This window comes from Narcine bancroftii, chromosome 11 (genome assembly GCF_036971445.1).
Source record: "Narcine bancroftii isolate sNarBan1 chromosome 11, sNarBan1.hap1, whole genome shotgun sequence".
NCBI lineage: Eukaryota > Metazoa > Chordata > Chondrichthyes > Torpediniformes > Narcinidae > Narcine > Narcine bancroftii.
The window spans coordinates 21,927,312-21,946,616 of NC_091479.1; the positions used below are offsets into that span (position 1 = coordinate 21,927,312).

Sequence of the window (19,305 nt, forward strand, 5' to 3'; positions counted from 1 at the left end):
GCCCCCTTGGCACTTCCCTCTGTGACTCCCTCATCCACTAATCGCCCCCTTGGTACTTCCCTCTGTGAGGGCAGGAAATGCCACACATGCATCCACAGCCGTTCCAAGTGATGCAACACTTTGCATGAATCTGTGGGGGTCATCGACTGCATTAGGCCCTCCCACTGTGGCCTTCTCTACATCATCAAAGCCTCTGTAGACTTGCTTGTTTAATATTTACTCTATTGCCAATTATAGGAGATAATTTCATGCCCATATGTCAGATTGCAGGACCTATGAAAGCACTTTGGAGTGTAAGGTAGTAACGCAAATGCAAGTTCAGACAAATATTTATCCACATTAATTTCAAACAATTATATTTTGCTTCATACCTCAACTTGAAATTTCCTTTATACTAATCCCAATAGCTTTGATTTTTCTATGAATACAGCTGTAAGCCACCCACACTGCAATTTGTACTTGTTCAATGCATCTCACTCAGAGTAGCACAATGAAAATTGGCCCCAAAATCTCAGAAATTACTAATAATACTATTAATATTGTCCATCACGATAAAATTAGACCTGGTGAACGATCTATCCCGTAACAGAGCTACCAATAATTTAAATGCATATCCCCTGATGGGCCGTGGAAGAATTAGAAGTTGGAAAACCTTCCTACCCAAATAGCAGAGATGTGGAATTCACCTCTTGAAAAAGGAATCAAAGGCAGACATGCTAATCACATCAAAAATCTGCTTGGGTGACCACAGCAAGGTGATAACCTGCAGCGATCTCCTTAAAATTTAAAGTTGAACATCAGAGCAGGGTAACAGGCCCTTCCAGCCCATCAGCCAATACCACCTAAATACCCCAATTAACCTGCAACCCCAGTATGTTTTGAAGGGTGGGAGGAAACCAGAGCACCTGAAAGAAACCCATGCAGAGATGGGGAAAATGTACAAACTCCTTACATACAACGCCAGATTCAAACCCAAATTGCTGAAACTGAAACACCTTTGTGTTAACAACTATGTTAACTGTATCGCCCTTATTGGGGATAATCAAATAGCTCCATTTCAGATTGGCATGGTGCAACAAGACCTATAGACTTTTCCTGCATTATAAATTTCTGTGTCTTAAGATCCGATTCCAATAAAGCACAGATATGTTGTACAAATATGCACCGTAGCTAAGCAAATCAAGAACAATTTCAGAATATTTAGGTTCACACCTTGATTATTCAATCCTCACCAATCACCCCAGAGCCAGTGCCTTCATTAGCACAAAGTGCTGTCCATATTCTCACCTTCCAATATCCTTCAATCATTCCCATTCCCAAATGTGTCTATCGACACCCCACTGGTAGCAACAATAATCAGATATTCTGAGCACTAGTTCAATCCAGTTTTGGGCAACAACAAAAAAAACCTGACATGACATTGCAGTGTTGAGGGATTGCTAAATGGTTAGTGGCGTCACCATCAGTTGTGAAATTAAAGTCCTCTCTGCTCAAATAGAAACAAGATATCTCATTGCAAAATTTAGAAGTGCTATCCCCAGTGCCCTCATCAACAGGTATATCTCAAATAATGCCATTAAACAAACTTCCTGCTAACCGTCAATTTCCTAGTGCCGTTATCCTTCAACTAATATGGAATTGAAATGAGATCAGTTTCAATGGCACAAATAAATAAATGTGCTAACGAAACATTTGAAGATGGAAAGATATGCAAGGTCGCTAAGAATGAATGAGACAATGCAGGATATGGACTAAAAGTTACAAAACATTACTGAAATAATCCAACTTAAAAATTACTGCAGTATGGCAAAATATGCGTTTAAATTTAATCAGGAGCTCCAAGAAAGCAGTTCCAAAAACCTCTCCGATCCAGTCACAGCACCATGAAAAGCTTGAGGAAATTTGGCACGCTACCTGCATCCCTCAACAACTACAGATGCACCTCAGAAGATACCCTGTTACATTGCACCACTGTGAGGAACAGAAACCGCTCCACCCAAGAATCGGCAGAGAGCAGTGAACTCACCTCAGACCTTCATACAAAACCCCCTTCCCTCCATTGACTCCATCACTACTTCCTCCATCTATCCTTGGAAAGGCAGCTGATATTTTATACGATTCATTCCACCCTGGCCTAAGAAGAGGACCCACAAGAGTGAGTCTACACAATTCAACACCAACTACAACAAAGAGAACGCCACGAAGGACAGTTTCTTTTTCAACTTTAGCAGACTCCTAAATGAATCTCACCCTTGTAAAATAATGCTGCCTTTGCTCTATATGCACAGATTTCTCTCGAGAACTCCAGATTCTGTTTAATTTCCTGTATGACGCAGAGGATGGGTTTACTAGCTGAACTAGTCACAAAACAAACTCTCTCACTGGATCTCGATAAATGTAACAAAAAATTTGACCTTTAATTTCAAAACAAAATCTGATTTAGCCTCCCGGCTGAACATACCACCAAATATTAGGAAAAATCACAGTACAAACTTTTTTACTATCCCTGCTGAGCAGCATCATGAAGGACAGGTGGCAGGAGAGAAGCAATGTTATTTTTAAATAACATATGACAAAGCAGGATCTTAACTAATCCTCTCACCAGCCCAAGTATGGCTGTGAACAGAATATTACTTCTCTGTGTGATATTCTGAATAAATTCCTACTTAGAGGAATAACAGGATGTCAGGGTCAAATCCGTCATTTAAGAAGAGGTTAGATGAGGACAGGGATGTGATGGGGTTGGAGGGTTATGGACAGGGAGTAGGTAGGTGGAACTAGTTGGAGTTTCACGCAAATCGGAGCGTGTTTCTGTACTGTTATGGTTATATGGTTAAAGACCAAAAAGTTTTCAAAATTGAAAAGTTGGATTAAAATAAGCAAAAACAACTCTTTGGAAAACTCAGAAATTGATATTTGAACAGTACAAGCACCAGACTTCCCTTCCGCTTTTTAGTAAAATAGTTAAGCATTAATCGGTTTTAAAAGTCCAGCTGAATGGAAAAAAGCACAAGGCATGGTTATATGGAGTTTACAGTTGGCAGCGACAGGCCTCTTGTTCAGCATGGGTATTAGTTAATAACTTGGACTCGAATCAAGGGGCATGATAGTTTGCAAATCCTCTCTTTAATGTGGCTGGCATGGAGGTTAGGCCAAACAGTCATGCTTTACAGCTCGAACAGAGATGATCCAAGATGCTGGTCCCAGGAAGTTTGACAATGAAAAATTCTGCAGGGTCCTGAGAAATGACAGTGAAAATTACAAGATGGTCAAGAACCACCTCTGCAAAACCTGTTGAAGAATGAAACAGGACACAGAACATGTCCTTTGGCCCCATGATGACAGCACCAAATAAGATGTCAAATTAAACCAAATCTTTTCTGGCTGTTCACTAATCATGTCCCACCATTCCCTGCATATTTGTGTGCCTATCTAGAAGTCTCTCAATACCATTATCGTGTCTGCTTCCACCATGACCCCCTGGCAGCCAATTCCAGGCATGTTCCAATCTTGGGTCAAAAGAAAACTTGCCCTGTACATCTCCTTTAAATTCCCATCCCCCCTCACCCTGTCCTCCAAAATTTGACATTTTACCCTGGGAAAAGGATTTTGACTGTCTACCTTATCTGTGCCTCTCAATCTTATAAACTTCTATCAAGTCTCCTCTCAATCTCTGATGCATTGGAGAAAACAACCCAAATTTGTCTAACTTCTCCTAATTTTCTAGCCAAACCTTCAATTGATAGATCCCATGTGTCTTTACCTTCTGGATCGGATTACCATGAAGGACCTTGTCAAATGCCTTACTGAAGTCCATGTAGACAACATTAAATGCCCTTCCCTTATCAACCACCTTTGTAACTTCCTTAAATAAACTCAAAATTTGTAAGACATGACCTGACCCACAGACACACTGACTGCCTCTAATCCAGCCATGCCATTTTGATTGCACACAAATGCAGACCTGAGGCTCACTGGTTTATAATTTCCTGGATTATCCCCATTTTCCTTCTTAAACAAAGGAAGAATATTGCTTACTCTCCAATCTTATGAAACATCACCTGTTACTAGTGAGGCTGTAAATTCCTTTGTTAATGCCCCTGTAATCTCCTCTCTTCCAATAACCTGGCATATATCCCCATCAGTCCTGGCTTAATACCCTTCAAAAGATCTCTAGCATCACCATCTCAACTTCTGAAATATTTGAGAACACAAATGGACAAACAAAAATACAAAATTTCTACTCCAATATTTCCAAGTTTTGCCCAACAGAGATCATGTTTTGCACCATGATCAGACTCATCATATAAAACCATTTTGCCAGAAAGTATTTGGCACTGTCAAACCCTGTGCAAGGCCTGAAGCAGAAAATCAAATGTTAAAATATAGAATCTGAAGTGAAAATGTATTTAACTCATTGTTGCATAATATAATTCTACACAATCTACAATGAAGTTTAAAATTTTTTATATAGGTAACACAGCATTAACTAATTACAGTTTTGAAAGCCAATCAATATTTCAAATGCAGCTACACAAGTGCATAATAAAGTCATGCTGTGATTGCAATCTGTTACCAAATACAGCACACTATACTCCAACTGACAACGTGAACAAGCCTACATGTCTACCATCTGTTGCAAATAACATCAGCAAACAAAAACCGCCAGGAATAACAACTGTATTTTATCTTCAGGACAGAATGAATGCAATATTTTTATCATACCTTCCACAGTGAACACTTGAACACATCAGACAGACCCAAGGACTTTTATTGGAACGACAAACTGCAAGAAAAAAAGGGAACAGTTTTACTTTCAGAAATCCCATTAAATATTTTAATAATTCATTAATCTCCAATAATGGGTATATAAAAAAAACCTTTTAATTCAGGGTGCAACATGAAGTTATCACTTTACCACATTCAGACAGCAATGCACACTGCAGCATGCAATTCAGAGAGCAGGAACAGTTTAAAGGTTGCAATATAACCATATAACCATTTACGGAGCGGAAACAGGCCATGTCAGCCTTTCGAGTCCGCACCGGTTCACTAGAACAACTCCACTAGCTCAAACCTCCTGCTCACCGCCAATAATCTAAGGAGTTTATATCATGAGTTCTGATTAAAGGTAGTGGACCCGAAACATTAAGTCTACTTTATTCACAAACTCAGTCCAATCCAAGTACATAGGTCTGACAGGGTTTGCAAAGACAGTTTGTTATATATTTGGAGTTTAAATAGCTTGCTCACATACCAGTTCACTAAACTTCATAATAATTTCCACATTCAGCCAGTGATATTGATGGCGGAACCAAAACTGTAGCAGTTTTAAGACTTTCAGTGTAAGAAAACCAACTATATGTGGGAAGAGTCAACATAAATAGAATGGCAGAGCATAACTGAGCGATATAAACAACAGATAGCCTTGGGAATTTTTTGTCACTTCTTCATGGAGCAACCACATTGTACAATTCCTTCACAGAAAACGTCCTAATATGTAATACAATAAAACAGGATATTACATTATCTGTCATCTTCCACAAAGTGCATTACATTTAAACTTGTTTAGTTCCACTTTTGAAATGTCACAAGCTTCAGTGAAATTGTTATCAGTTTCTGTACTTTTGTCATGCACCCAAAATTAATCATCTGCAATTTCTAAAGGGGTAGAATATACAAGGAGTTAAACAAGAAAGTCTGTTGATACTGTAATTGCAGTTTAATGCACAAAAGTGATGGAGAAACTCAGCAGATAGGGTTCTTTATGGCAAGGATACATAACCAACATTTGGGCCTGAACCCTTCAAGGGTCAAAAGATACCTTATGAAATGAACCTCCATGAAATTTGTATTACAAAAAAGAGACAAAATATCGACATCAGCTTTTCACCTGACAGGGGATCTTACCTTTCTCTCTTTGTACCCCCCCCCCCACCCCACCCACCCCCGCCATCCCTTCCTCTTCCTGCTTTGTACTTGCTTAAAATTGACCTTGGAACCAAAAGAGAATGCTGGAAGAACTCATCAGGTGAAGTAGCATCAGTGGGGGGAAAATGTATGTGAAGACATTTCATCAGGACTCGTCCACCTTTTGCCTCCACAGATATCTATTGCCCCTCTGAGTTCTCCCAGCATTGTTTTCTTGTTCCGTATTCCAGCATCTGCAAATGAATACATATCCAACTTGTCTTGTTCTGATGAAAAGTCACCAACCTTGAATGCTGACAGTTTGCTCCATTGATGCTGTCTAACCTATAGATTTCCACCCCTTTTGTTTTAAATATTTACAGAAACATAGCAGGATTCACAGGCCATAATATGTACAGGTAATTAGCACTTCATAATCATTCTACTGGATAATTAGGTAAACCTTCACCAGCAAACCCTTAGGTAATGATTAAGTATTGAAGTGTAAAGGCATTTAAATATTTAGCAGCAATTTTCAACTTACTAGAAATGAGACCATTCAACTGATTCATATTGTCAACTAACCTGGTTTTTAACATATTTGAGTGTTAGAGAATAGTTCCAAAGTACCAAAGATGAGTGGGACACGACAAGCAAATACAAGCAAGCCCCTTAATTCCCTCACAAATTGAAAGGCAACCACACACATTTCATTCACAAGGATAATCAATTTTCACAAATGCTACTGCTTCGGATTTCAGATAATTTAAATAATATGCTTGCTTCAAGTCTTTATGAAATGTCAAACATGAATTTTAATTCCGTTATTAGCTACATAAATTTGATGCTCCATTTCAAATGCAACTTCAAGAATTAATCTGCACATATAATGTGACCATCTTAGAACGGGGTTGCAGCAGCTTTAATTGCTTGTGCTACACCAATTGTTAGCAAAAACAGTTTTCCTGACAAGATGTCTATCTTTTTTTTACTTGTTTTCTCCATTTTTTTCCCCCTCCATGGACCTCATTCAGATATGGTTAATCAGAGGTGATGCAAACTTCCAGAAATCGATTCCCATTTGCCTTAACTACCAACAATTCTCAGCGTCCGAAACTCATTACACAAAAAGCCTATGATAACTATTTAAATAGAACCAACATAGTGTGGTTAATCTCACAGGAAAATGACACCTTAAAATAACTGATCCTTGAGATACCAAAATATTAAATTTTTACATTTTAAATTTAGACATACAGCAGAGAAACAAACCATTTCAGCCCCATGACCTCGTGCCGCCCAATTATACCCGATTAACCTACACCCCGGTACGTCTTTGAATGGTGGGAGGGAACTGGAGCCCCCCCAGGAAAATGTACAAACTCCTTACAGTGCAGGATTTGAACGGTCTCAATTGCTGGTGCCATAAAGGTGTTATGCCAACCGTGTTGCCCTAAATTAAATTAAAAATCAAAGGTGGATGGAAGGACAAGTTTGTTTAGTTCTGTACCTTTTTAATCCCAATTTGATCAGTAGGGCACAGTTTTCCAAGCAGTTCTTTGTAAATGTTAAGCTTCAGAAATACACAAAAAAATTAACTAAGATTGCAATAGGAACAGTACCATTGTTCTAATAAGCCCTGAAATAAATATTTGAAATGAAAAATAAAATTTGCAAAAATTTCCTCCTTTTCCCCATATTTCCATCAACTCCCAGCTTGATTTTTCACATTTCTGCCACCTTTAAAGTTAACATCACCATCCCTCCAATTTTTACTGCTCATTTAATTCCTTGGATAGGTAAAGTGCCTGATGATCCAAGAAAATCAAGATTTATTGCAGGTTCACTTAAACTGTGCTACCGAGAGCCTCTTAAGAACACTCCTTTGCAATTCCTTTTGCAAACCTTAACATTAGAAACAAAAAAGAGAAAATAGTTTCATGATTGCTTCATCCTTCACAGAATGATTGTTTAAAAGTTGTGTTTCCAGTCTCCACATCCCCTGCTAATGCCATTGTGCAATGTATATGATATATAATTTCCTTATCCTTTGGAAAAGGTATTGACTGCCCTTTTGCTGCTTGAATAGTTAAATTTTTCAGTGAATTCATGCATTAAACTATTCATGGCAGATCAGGTAACCAAACTGCTTTAACTACAGAAGTATTTCAATCACTAAAAATCTGTCACATCTTTATAATGATCTTTATTTCAAAACAGTTTAGTTTTATTATTACTACCTCACTCATGGCTCAACATGGCATAGTTCTAACCAACTCAAATTCAATCTAATAATTTTTTAAAACATAATTCACAAATCATGGACAAGACCAGCAACTGCCTTTCCCAAATGCCCTGATGAAAGAGCTGGCACACCACTACATTCCATGTGATTTTTTTTCTCTTCCTATAGTACAGGAGATACAATGCTGTGGATCTTTTACCTGTGACAAATTAAATAACAGTATCATTTCCAGTTCCAAGGTATTTTTTAGCATCAGGTTTGTTTTTTTTGGGGGGGGGGGCTAGAGAAATAGAGAAAAACTTGGAAAGTTTATATGGGGGGGGAGTGAACATTTAGGACAAAATGGATGGGATACTATGGTGGATTTCTTATTTTAATCTGCATTAATGTATTGCTGGGAGTGGACGCACGGCCCTGAATAATGAAATTAATGTGTTGTAGCAAGGTCGCTATCGATGGCTCCAGCTAGGTTATAGCCCTAATGCTGAAGACACACACACACACACCAGTAGAGTATATTCAACACATTAGAGTTTCTTCACTGGTATCTCTACCTTTTATAGTCAGCTTGGCCATGTCACCACTGGGGCACGGCTTGAGGGGGCCAACTGCTGACTGGTTACCTCAGATGCCTGGGCCTCAATTGGGCCCCCTGCGATACACTAGCGGAGATTCGCGAGTTTCACCGCTCTGCCGGTGGCCTATGGAAACAAGCATTTCAGCCCACATGATGCTTTGCCAGTCGCCACGTTCGACAGCCATTTCCTATGTTGGCCCAAGGCACGGGCTGCTACACGACCCCTCCCCTGCCCCCACCCCCTCCCACCAGAACCAGCGATCTTTTTAGGAGGCAGATCCCTGCACCATGGGGTCGACTGAGTGATGGGCTGGTCAAAGTCCAAGTGGGCCAGTTTTAACCAGTCAAGTGTGAAAGTCTCCTCCCTGCCGCCAATATCCAAAACATAGGTGGAGCCATTGTGTCTTAGCTATGGCCCCTCGCAAGGCTGCTGTAGAGGAGGCTCACACCGAACAAACACTCATTTACAATCAGTAAAGTTCTTTGAGATGCAAATGCAGGGGTGGCAGTGGGGTCTAGGTTAGTGGGGGCCAGGGTGCCTAGGTGCTCGTGTAGTCGGGACAACTTGGTCGCTGGGGGCTCCCCCAAGTCTTCTGGGACCGACATGAATTCACCCAGTATAACTAGGGTTACGTTGTAAACTAACTCGGCAGAGGATGCCTCGAGATCCTCCTTGAATGACTAACACGACCCAAGGGAGTTCGTCAGCCCAATTAGATCTGGTAAGCCATGCCATTAAGGCTGCCTTAAGGTGTCTGTGGAACCACTCCACCAACCCATTAGCCTGTGGGTGATAAGCAGTGGTGTGGTGGAGTTGGGTCCCCAGGGCATGGGCTAAGGCGGTCCACAGACTGGAAGAGAACTGGGAGCCCCCCCCCCATCCAATGTAAGGTGCTCAGGGACCCCAAGTGTTGAGTAAAGCCCGTGTGCATGCTTCTGTGGAAGCCTGATAGTGGCACCGCCTCTGGCCATCCATCGAGAGAAGGTAACGTGCACCTCTGAATAAGAGTAGGGGCCCCACGATGTCAATGTGCATGTGGATGAAGCGACGATGTGTTGCCTTAAATATCTGTGGTGGAGCTTTGATATGAGTCTGTATTTTGGAAGACTGGTACTGAGTACAAGTCCTGGCCCATAGGGCAACCTCTTCGCGGAGGCCGTGCCAGATATGCATGTTCACCACATTTTGACTGTAATCCTGATGGCGGGGTGAGCCAAGTTGTGGACTGAATCGAAAACCTGCCTCTTCCATGCAGCCAGAATGACAGGGCGAGGTTTATTCATCGAGGTGTCACAGAGCAGCACGTAATTGCCGGGGGCGATCTGGATATCCTCCAGTTGTAAGCCAGTGAGCACTGTTTGGTACACCGGAATGTCAGGGTCTTCTTGCTGCATATCAGCCAGTCGATGCCAGGAGTAGGGCCAATATAGCTGGACGGGATAAGGCATCAACCACCACGTTGGATTTTCCGGCTATGTGTTCAATGCCTGTTGTAAATTTGGAAATGTAGGACAGGTGCAGCTGTGGCCAAGCTGACCACGGATCTGACACCTTACTAAAGGCAAAGGTAAGGGGGTTTGTGCTCTATGTAAATTTTGAACTTCTTGCCCTCCAGGAAGTAATGAAAATGCCAAAATGCCAGTTGGGCCAGTTCTCTATCAAAGGCCCTGTACTTGAGCTCAGGTGGTCTGAGGTGTTTACTGAAAAAGGTCAGCGGGTGCCGTTGTCCATTCGCCAACTGCTCAAGTTCACCCCTCACCACTGTGCTGGAGGCATCTGTCGTGAGGGTGGTCGGGAGCGTCTGTCCGCAGGTGCACGAGGAGGATGGTGTTGGCTAGGGTTTTTACAGGATCCTGCCACAAGCTCATGGAGTGGTGATAAAAATTGACCGTACCTGCAAACTCTTGGCATGGGGTAAGAACAAATAGTATCCACCTTACTGGGTAATGGTCTGGCTCCATGTTGGTCGATACGATGGCCCAGGAAGTCAATAGTCTCTTGGCCCAACTGACATTGGCTGGGTTGATGGTTAGATCGAAATTGCTCAGCCTGGAGACTAATTGTTTTGAGTGGGCAGTGTGCTCGATTAAAATGTCGTCGAGGTAGACGAAGGCAAAATGCAGATCCTGGCCCACTACATCCATCAGCCTCTGGAAAGTCTGAGCCGTGTTTTATAACCCAAAGGGCCTGCGGAGAAATTCAAACAATCCAAAGGGGGTTATGATGGGAGTTTTTAGGATGTCTTTGTGGTGTACTGGGATCAGGCGATAGACCCTGATGAAGTCCACCTTTTAGAAGACCCATGCCCCTTCCAGGTTAGTGGTAAAGTCTTGGATTGGATAGCTGTCTGATATGCTTGAGGCGGTGGTTGTCTCTGCACGTCCTCCAACCACCCAAGGAGGCCTTGGGACTTGGCCCAAGGACTATCGGAGCACTGCACAATACCAAGTTCTTCCATCTTTTTGAACTCGCCCCTGGCTAGGTTGTTTCTCTGGGTGGGGGGGGGGCAGGAAAGAGGGAGAGAGACACCGTGCCCTGGTGTGGAAGGGAGGGCCCCCTGTAAAAATTTGCTGCCTCACCCCATATTTGGGTTCTGCCAAATGGAAATGATGCATGGTGATGGAGGGGAATTCTGCTAGGACCCAAGCGTATTCATTCTCGGCAGTACTCAGTGAGTGCAGGTGGGGGCTGGTGAGTTCAGTGTCCTTGAGTGAGAGTGACTGAAATGTCTAGGCGTGCACCAGCCAGCGCCCCTTGATATTCACCAGGAGTGAAATGACCAGCAGGAAATCTGCATCTAGTAGTGGTTGTTGCACGGCCGCCACCGTAAACATCCAAATGAATTGTCTGCCCCCGAAGCGTAGGGTGCTGAATTTTCGGATGTTGGAGTCGTTTGCCATTCAGCGATCCCAGCCCACTTTGCTGCAGCGAGCATCCAGGCTTGACGGGGAAATGACACTGTATTGTGCCCCAGTGTCCACCAAGAAATGTCAGCCCGACAGGGAGTCTGGAATGCAGTTGGCCGGTTCATCACAGCCATTAACGACACCGGCATTTCCCTGGAACGTGCCGGGGGAGCGGCATCAATGGACCTCAGAACCCAACCGTCAGTGATAGAAACAGTGCAGCATGGCGTTCAGGTGGTCAGTCTACCTGGCCGGGCGCTGTTAACACTGTGCTGTCACCTGCTTGAGCAAAGCGCAGGTGTCCCTCTTCGCTGGCCAAAGCAGGTCTGCTCGGGCAGGCACCTTCCTGGGGTCATGTCTTCCTCTGCGATGAGCATCCAGATGTCCTCAGGCAACCTCTCCAGGAAGATCTGCTGGAACAGTGGGTAGGAGGGCAGAAGGGGCCCTGTCCCCCAAGCCATTGATATGCAACAGTTGGGCAGTGTGCTCGCAGATTGAAAGCCAGAAAGTGTGGGTTAACAGCTCTTTGATAGCCACATTACCCTCCTTGTTTCAGGGACTGCTGGAGGAAGTTGATGATGCGGGCTGTGGTGTCCTGATCAAGGGCGCTGACCACGTGGTAGTAGCGCGTGTCATCAGCGAAGATCCGTCGAATGACAAACTGCATCTCAGGTTTCTGGAACCACACCCATGGTTGTGATGTCCAAAGGTCGGGCAGCCTCAATGCTACGACATTGATCGCAGGCTGCTCTTCCATCTTGGGTCCAAAGCGCCGTTTGGACCAGTCGGGGTCACCACTGTAGTGAGGTCACTACGGCCACAGCTTGGTTATAGCTCTCAGTTATAGCCCTAAGATTGTAGCTCAAATCTGCAGGAAAAGACACACACACACACACACACACACACACACACACACCAGTAGAGTGTATTAGACAAGAAGTTTATTCAGTGGGAGCTCTGCCTTTTATAGTCAGCTTAGATGCGTCACCACCAGGCCATGGCTTGAGTGGCCCCCTGTGATCCACCAGCAGTGATTGACCAGTTTGACCACTCTGCTGGCAGCAAAGAAAAATGGACGTTTCAGCCCGTGCGCTACTTTGTCAGTTGCTGCGCTCAACAACCATTTCCTGTGTCAGCCTGAGGCGCAGACCGCTACAGTGTAAAATATCGTCAGTTCTAAGGAGTTTGTATCATGAGTCTGATTAAAGGTAGTGGACCTGAAACATTAAGTCTACTTTATTCACAAACTCAGTCCAATCCAAGTACATAGGTCCGACAGGGTTTGCAAAGACAATACTGGCAATTGCAGCAATTTCTAGTTTTAAAACTTCCAACATCTGCATTATTTAGCTTCTGAATACAAACTATCACATCATTTGATCTCTTTGGCATTAGAGCAAATACAAGAATTATTCAGAATATCAAATAATTAACATCATAAATTGCAATATCCTATTCTATACGTCATCTCCACTAAAATAGCCTCAACTTTCCTAGTTGCTTCAAGATTTAAAATTCAAGATTATTGTCATTGTAATAAAGCAGGGTCATATTACACAAAATTGCTTTTGCCTGCTGTAAGGCAGACAGATTTTCCATTGGCAGAAATTGCCCGAAGCACCTCTCACAGTCAGAGAAAAAGAAGCAAAAGTCCCCCCAGAGTGACTGAGTGTTCGTAGATTCGCCTGCAGCACGTCCACAGCCTTTGCTACCAGAGTACAGTCTAAACCACTGACAAGCCAAGCTCCAGATCTGAACCTCCGACACAGTCAGGAACCCTTCAGTGCCTTTGGCACCCTTTCGCATCCCGGTTCTGATACTGGTTCCCCCTCAGCCACTCTCCAGCCCAACGCGAGTCTCTCTCAGCCTCTGTGGGTTCCTCACCTCAAGTCGCCAGTAGTCCACCGCATGCTTGCCTGTCCACACATTTGCAGATCCCAGAAACCAAACCTATTTGGTTTGGGATTAGAGGTAAAGCACAGGATTCTGTTGACACTGTGGTTAAGTGAGAGGAAAAAAAACACAAATGCTGGAGAAACTCAGCAGGTCAAACAGTGCCTTTATGTAGCAACGGTAAAGATACATCACTGACATTTCGGGATTGAGCCCTTCATCAAGGTATGTGGGAATACGAGAGATGTCCGAATGGGATTAGAGCAATGAACTACAGTGCACCAGGGACTCATGACAAAAAATGTTAGTTGATAAAACATTTACAGCCATGATTTAAAAATAGAATTAGAAAAGTATTCATGTAGATTATGCTATTATTCAATGAACAAATAGGCCCCCTTTAGAAAGTAGGAAAGCCACAAGATAAATGTTGATAGCTTTATTTATTTAAAGTTAGGTAACACCCTGCAATGGCAAATTTAGGACCTATCAAATGCTAATCTTGTTGAGAAGTGTTGAAATTTGGAAAATTTTGATGTGGTACATGAATATAATCAGTTTCTGCAACACGGTTCAGTAATTAGAAGACTCAGATTAAAGATAACTGCCCTAAAGAAACAAGACCTATGAGCTGAGGGAAGAGCTATGAAAAAAAAATGCAGACTGGAATCTAAAATTGAGGACACCGTTCAAATAGTGACCGTTCGTGAGGAATTGGATACATACACGAAACTGCTCTTACAAATAAGACTGCGGTTCATATAAGATCACTGGTCCAAATAGCTGCTCTCCCGTGCCATATAATTATGCTGTTAACAATTAGAATGGATTCCTGACCAGGAGGTGAACATTCTGACCATAATTACTTGCACCAGGGCCTCAGCTACAATCTTATGATCTCAAAATTGTGCTCCATTGGCAGAAAAAAAGGACAGCTTTCCACAGTTCACTACTCCCATTCACAATGTACACAACAGCCAGCTAATTATACATTCCGGTTCTTGGGCTGCTTTGATGATCACCGTGACAATACATCAATAGATAATACCCATTTATTACATTTAGGTTTCCAGGACAGATAACAAGGCTTCTATTTAAATGCTATTATGCTACAACCAAAAGGTTTACAGGGCTGATGGAATCAGTCATTGTCACAACTGTTCTCCATTTCAATACACTCCTATCAAAGTCCTGAGTTGAGAGTTCGATGGCAAATGTGTCAATGGAACACACTTGAAACCAAAAGGACCACAGGATGAAATGCCAGAGAAACAAGGTTTTAAAAACATTTAAAAATTTCAAAATAACTTGAGCATTTAAAACATCGGATACAAATAGAATTTTTAATAGGTTTCCCTGTGTTAACACTTTCAGAAGAAATCCTTCTGTTGGAACCAAATTTAATTTAAAATTAAGCACACTGTAGATTTTCGACACAGTCAAAAAGAAATTTTTTAAGGTGCCTATTCAAGATTAGAAACCCGAGAGATTAACTCCCACATCCACTGCAGTCAGTGGATTTGCAAAGAAAGCGGTGAATGTAATACAACCATTTCCTTCACATACAAAAACAATGCTGGGAAATTAAGCAGTGTATGTTATAACAGTCAGCCCATGGGCTATAAATGAGTTCAGTTACCTGGGTCTGTCTAACTTGAATTTGTATTTAAGTTGGAACAAGTAAATAGGGTCCCAACTTGAAGTTGTATTTAAGTCGGAACAAGTACGTAGGGCCCCAACTTGAATTTGTATTAAGTCGGAACAAGTACATAGGGTCCCAACTTGAAGTCATATTTAGGTCGGAACAAGTACATAGGGTCTCAACTTGAAGTCATATTTAGGTCGGAACAAGTACATAGGGTCTCAACTTGAAGTTATATTTAAGTCGGAACAAGTACGTAGGGCCCCAACTTGAAGTCATATTTAAGTCGGAACAAGTACATAGGGTCTCAACTTGAAGTCGTAATTTAGGTCGGAACAAGTACATAGGGTCTCAACTTGAATTCGTATTTAAGTTGGAACAAGTACGTAGGGCCCCAACTGGAAGTCGTATTTAAGTCGGAGCAAGTACATCGAGCCCCAACTTGAAGTCGTATTTAAGTCGGAACAGGTACATAGGGCCCCAACTTGAAGTTGTATTCAAGTCGGAACAAGTACCTATGGTCCCTTATTTAGAGTCAGTTAGTCTGAGTACGTATATAGTTTTCTATGCAAAACACTCAACATGTTAAACAAATAGGCCTCCCGGCAGGATGCTGACTCAAGGACTCTCGCACCAGAAGTCGACGGCTCCTGAGGTGGGAGTTGCCTGTAAATCGGACCTTTTTAAAAACCCGGAGGCTGCCTGTGTAGCAAAGAGACAGGAGCACCACGCTTGGGGCTCAAGGGAGACCAAAACGTTGGGCTCAAGCCCCCAAACGGTGGTCGTCTCTCTGCTACCCAAAACGACCTGAGTTTCTGCAGCCTTCAGGCAGAGTGGGGGAAATCGTTCTGAGGCTTGACTGCGATCGGTTGGTTAGTTGGCACTGAAACTAAACGCGAAGGCGGAAGTTTCACTGCATTCTCCGCCGCCCCGGTGTTGGCCTTGCCATACGAGCTCCCACATAGAGTTAAATTCTACTTCCTATTGCAGCTTAAAGGCAGATGGGGGGGATGGGGGGGAGGGGGGGGGGGGGGAGTTTCTTCCAGACGTTGCTCAGACAATGGAAACAATGGCCTAATACTCTCCAGTGGAAGCAAGTCAAGTCTGGTCTGACAAAGCAATGCTCTGGATCCACCACTGACTGAAATACCAGCATGTTGTTTTAAACAACACAAACCCCCCCCACCCCCACGACGGGGTTAATTGCCAATGATCGCGACTTTTACGTGCCCAAAAGTGCCCCTCCACTGGGGCTACTTTCCCAAGGCACGGAACTTGCTGCCTTGCAAACGTTTATCTCAGCCGCCAGGGTCTCAACTTGAATTCGTATTTAAGTTGGGGCCCTATGTACTTTTTCCAACTTAAATACGAATTCAAGTCCGAGCGAGGTCGTGCACCAACAAACTTCGCCTCAAGCCCAGCCTCGGCAGGGGGGGGGGAGGGAGAGAAGGGAGAGGGAGAGAAGGGGGAGGAGGGGGAGGGAGAGGAGGGGGAGGGGGAGAGGAGGGGGAGGGGGAGAGGAGGGGGAGGGGGAGAGGAGGGGGAGGGGGAGAGGAGGGGGAGGGGGAGAGGAGGGGGAGGGGGAGAGGAGGGGGAGGGAGAGGAGGGGGAGGGAGAGGAGGGGGAGGGAGAGGAGGGGGAGGGAGAGGAGGGGGAGGGAGAGGAGGGGGAGGGAGAGGAGGGGGAGGGAGAGGAGGGGGAGGGAGAGGAGGGGGAGGGAGAGGAGGGGGAGGGAGAGGAGGGGGAGGGAGAGGAGGGGGAGGGAGAGGAGGGGGAGGGAGAGGAGGGGGAGGGAGAGGAGGGGGAGGGAGAGGAGGGGGAGGGAGAGGAGGGGGAGGGAGAGGAGGGGGAGGGAGAGGAGGGGGAGGGAGAGGAGGGGGAGGGAGAGGAGGGGGAGGGAGAGGAGGGGGAGGGAGAGGAGGGGGAGGGAGAGGAGGGGGAGGGAGAGGAGGGGGAGGAGGAGGAGGGGGAGGGGGAGGGGGAGGGAGAGGAGGGGGAGGGGGAGGAGGGGGGGAGGGGGAGGGAGAGGAGGGGGAGGGAGAGGAGGGGGAGGGAGAGGAGGGGGAGGGAGAGGAGGGGGAGGGAGAGGAGGGGGAGGGAGAGGGGGAGGGGGAGGAGGAGGGGGAGGGGGAGGAGGGGGAGGGGGAGGGGGAGGAGGGGGAGGGGGAGGGGGAGGGAGAGGAGGGGGAGGGGGAGGAGGGGGGGGAGGGGGAGGGAGAGGAGGGGGAGGGAGAGGAGGGGGAGGGAGAGGAGGGGGAGGGAGAGGAGGGGGAGGGAGAGGAGGGGGAGGGAGAGGAGGGGGAGGGAGAGGAGGGGGAGGGAGAGGAGGGGGAGGGAGAGGAGGGGGAGGGAGAGGAGGGGGAGGGAGAGGAGGGGGAGGGAGAGGAGGGGGAGGGAGAGGAGGGGGAGGGAGAGGAGGGGGAGGGAGAGGAGGGGGAGGGAGAGGAGGGGGAGGGAGAGGAGGGGGAGGGAGAGGAGGGGGAGGGAGAGGAGGGGGAGGGAGAGGAGGGGGAGGGAGAGGAGGGGGAGGGAGAGGAGGGGGAGGGAGAGGAGGGGGAGGGAGAGGAGGGGGAGGGAGAGGAGGGGGAGGGAGAGGAGGGGGAGGGAGAGGAGGGGGAGGGAGAGGAGGGGGAGCGAAGGCCTTTGGAGCCGGGGCCAGCGGGACCCCGAGGCTGAGCCCACCCCCCCCGCCCCCCCTTGCCAGGGCGCTCAGCTCATTATTTCCACTACAGGCATTCTATGGATCGCGGACTCGGACCGAGTAGGCCCGAAGCCTGCCGCTGGCCGGCCTTGCCTGGCAGTGGGCGGCCGGCCTTGCCTGGCAGTGGGCAGCCTGGCCTTTCGGAGCGGCGGGGCACACTCACCGGCACAGCACCAGGAGGACGGCGACCCGCTGGGGAACTTGGTGGAGTCCGGCGCGATGCAGGCGCTGGCGGCCAAGTGAGGGCACTCCATGGTCGGTGCGGGAGACTCGGGGTGTGTGGGGGGGAACGGGGTGGGGGGGGGGGGGGGGGAGGGAGGGGAGGCGGGCGCTCGGCAGGAAGGGGAGGAGGCCGGCCGGCGCGGGTCCGCCTGCCCACGGGCCGTCCTCACGACGCCGCCGCCATCTTAAGGGGGCCTAGGCCGCTGCCCTGCCCCCCCCCCACCCCCCACGCACACCCCCTGACTACACTCTGTGCAAGTGCCCGTGGGTCTGAAGGCGGAGAGCGAGCTGGTCGGGTGCAGCGGGTGGCTGGGCCCGAGCCGTTCGGCCCTCGTTCCCCGCAGCCCGGCCCCGTTTCCGTGGCAACACTCTCGACGGTGGGCGTGACATCAACGCCCACGCCGCAGTCATCGACCACGCGGCAGAGGGTGTGACATTATTGCAGTGGGTGTGACGTCACTGTCCGGTCGGCATTGAGTGTGACATCACAGTCCTGTCCCGGTGAGTGTGACATCACCATGGTGAGTGTGCCTCTCGGTGTGGGGTGTGACCTTCTCACTATTGGTGTGACCTCACCGTCCTGTCAGTGGTTGGTGTGACCTCATCACTGTTGTGTGACCTCACCGTCCTATTAGTGGTTGGTGTGACCTCACCGTCCTATCAGTGGTTGGTGTGACCTCACCGTCCTATCAGTGGTTGGTGTGACCTCACCGTCCTATCAGTGGTTGGTGTGACCTCACCGTCCTATCAGTGGTTGCTGTGACCTCACCGTCCTATCAGTGGTTGGTGTGACATTACCGTCCTATTAGTGGTTGGTGTGACCTCGTCACTATTGGTGTGACCTCACCGTCCTGTCAGTGGTTGGTGTGACCTCACCGTCCTATCAGTGGTTGGTGTGACCTCACCGTCCTATCAGTGGTTGGTGTGACATTACCGTCCTATTAGTGGTTGGTGTGACCTCGTCACTATTGGTGTGACCTCACCATCCTGTCAGTGGTTGGTGTGACCTCACCGTCCTAACAGTGGTTGGTGTGACCTCACCGTCCTATCAGTGGTTGGTGTGACCTCACCACTGTTGTGTGACCTCACCGTCCTATCAGTGGTTGCTGTGACCTCACCGTCCTATCAGTGGTTGGTGTGACATTACCGTCCTATTAGTGGTTGGTGTGACCTCGTCACTATTGGTGTGACCTCACCGTCCTGTCAGT

General features: G+C 46.4%; 1 protein-coding gene across 13 annotated transcripts in view; it reads right to left on the reverse strand.

Moving 5' to 3' along the window:
• The window catches only part of usp3 (ubiquitin specific peptidase 3), a 77,970-nt gene extending 59,490 nt beyond the window's left edge, over positions 1 to 18,480 (reverse strand). For 4 of the 13 annotated variants that reach the window (XM_069902898.1, XM_069902901.1, XM_069902900.1 and 1 more), the window contains exons 1-2: positions 18,039 to 18,478; positions 4,726 to 4,786 (exon numbers count right to left, since the gene is read on the reverse strand). In XM_069902898.1, the coding sequence (XP_069758999.1) occupies positions 4,726 to 4,786; positions 18,039 to 18,129 (152 nt within the window). In that variant the 5' untranslated portion in view covers positions 18,130 to 18,478. Of the gene's footprint in view, positions 1 to 1,212; positions 1,371 to 4,725; positions 4,787 to 18,038 lie in introns of those variants that run through there. The other 9 variants (XM_069902895.1, XM_069902899.1, XM_069902902.1 and 6 more) reach the window with 6 other exon arrangements.
• Positions 18,481 to 19,305: the final 825 nt, after the last annotated feature.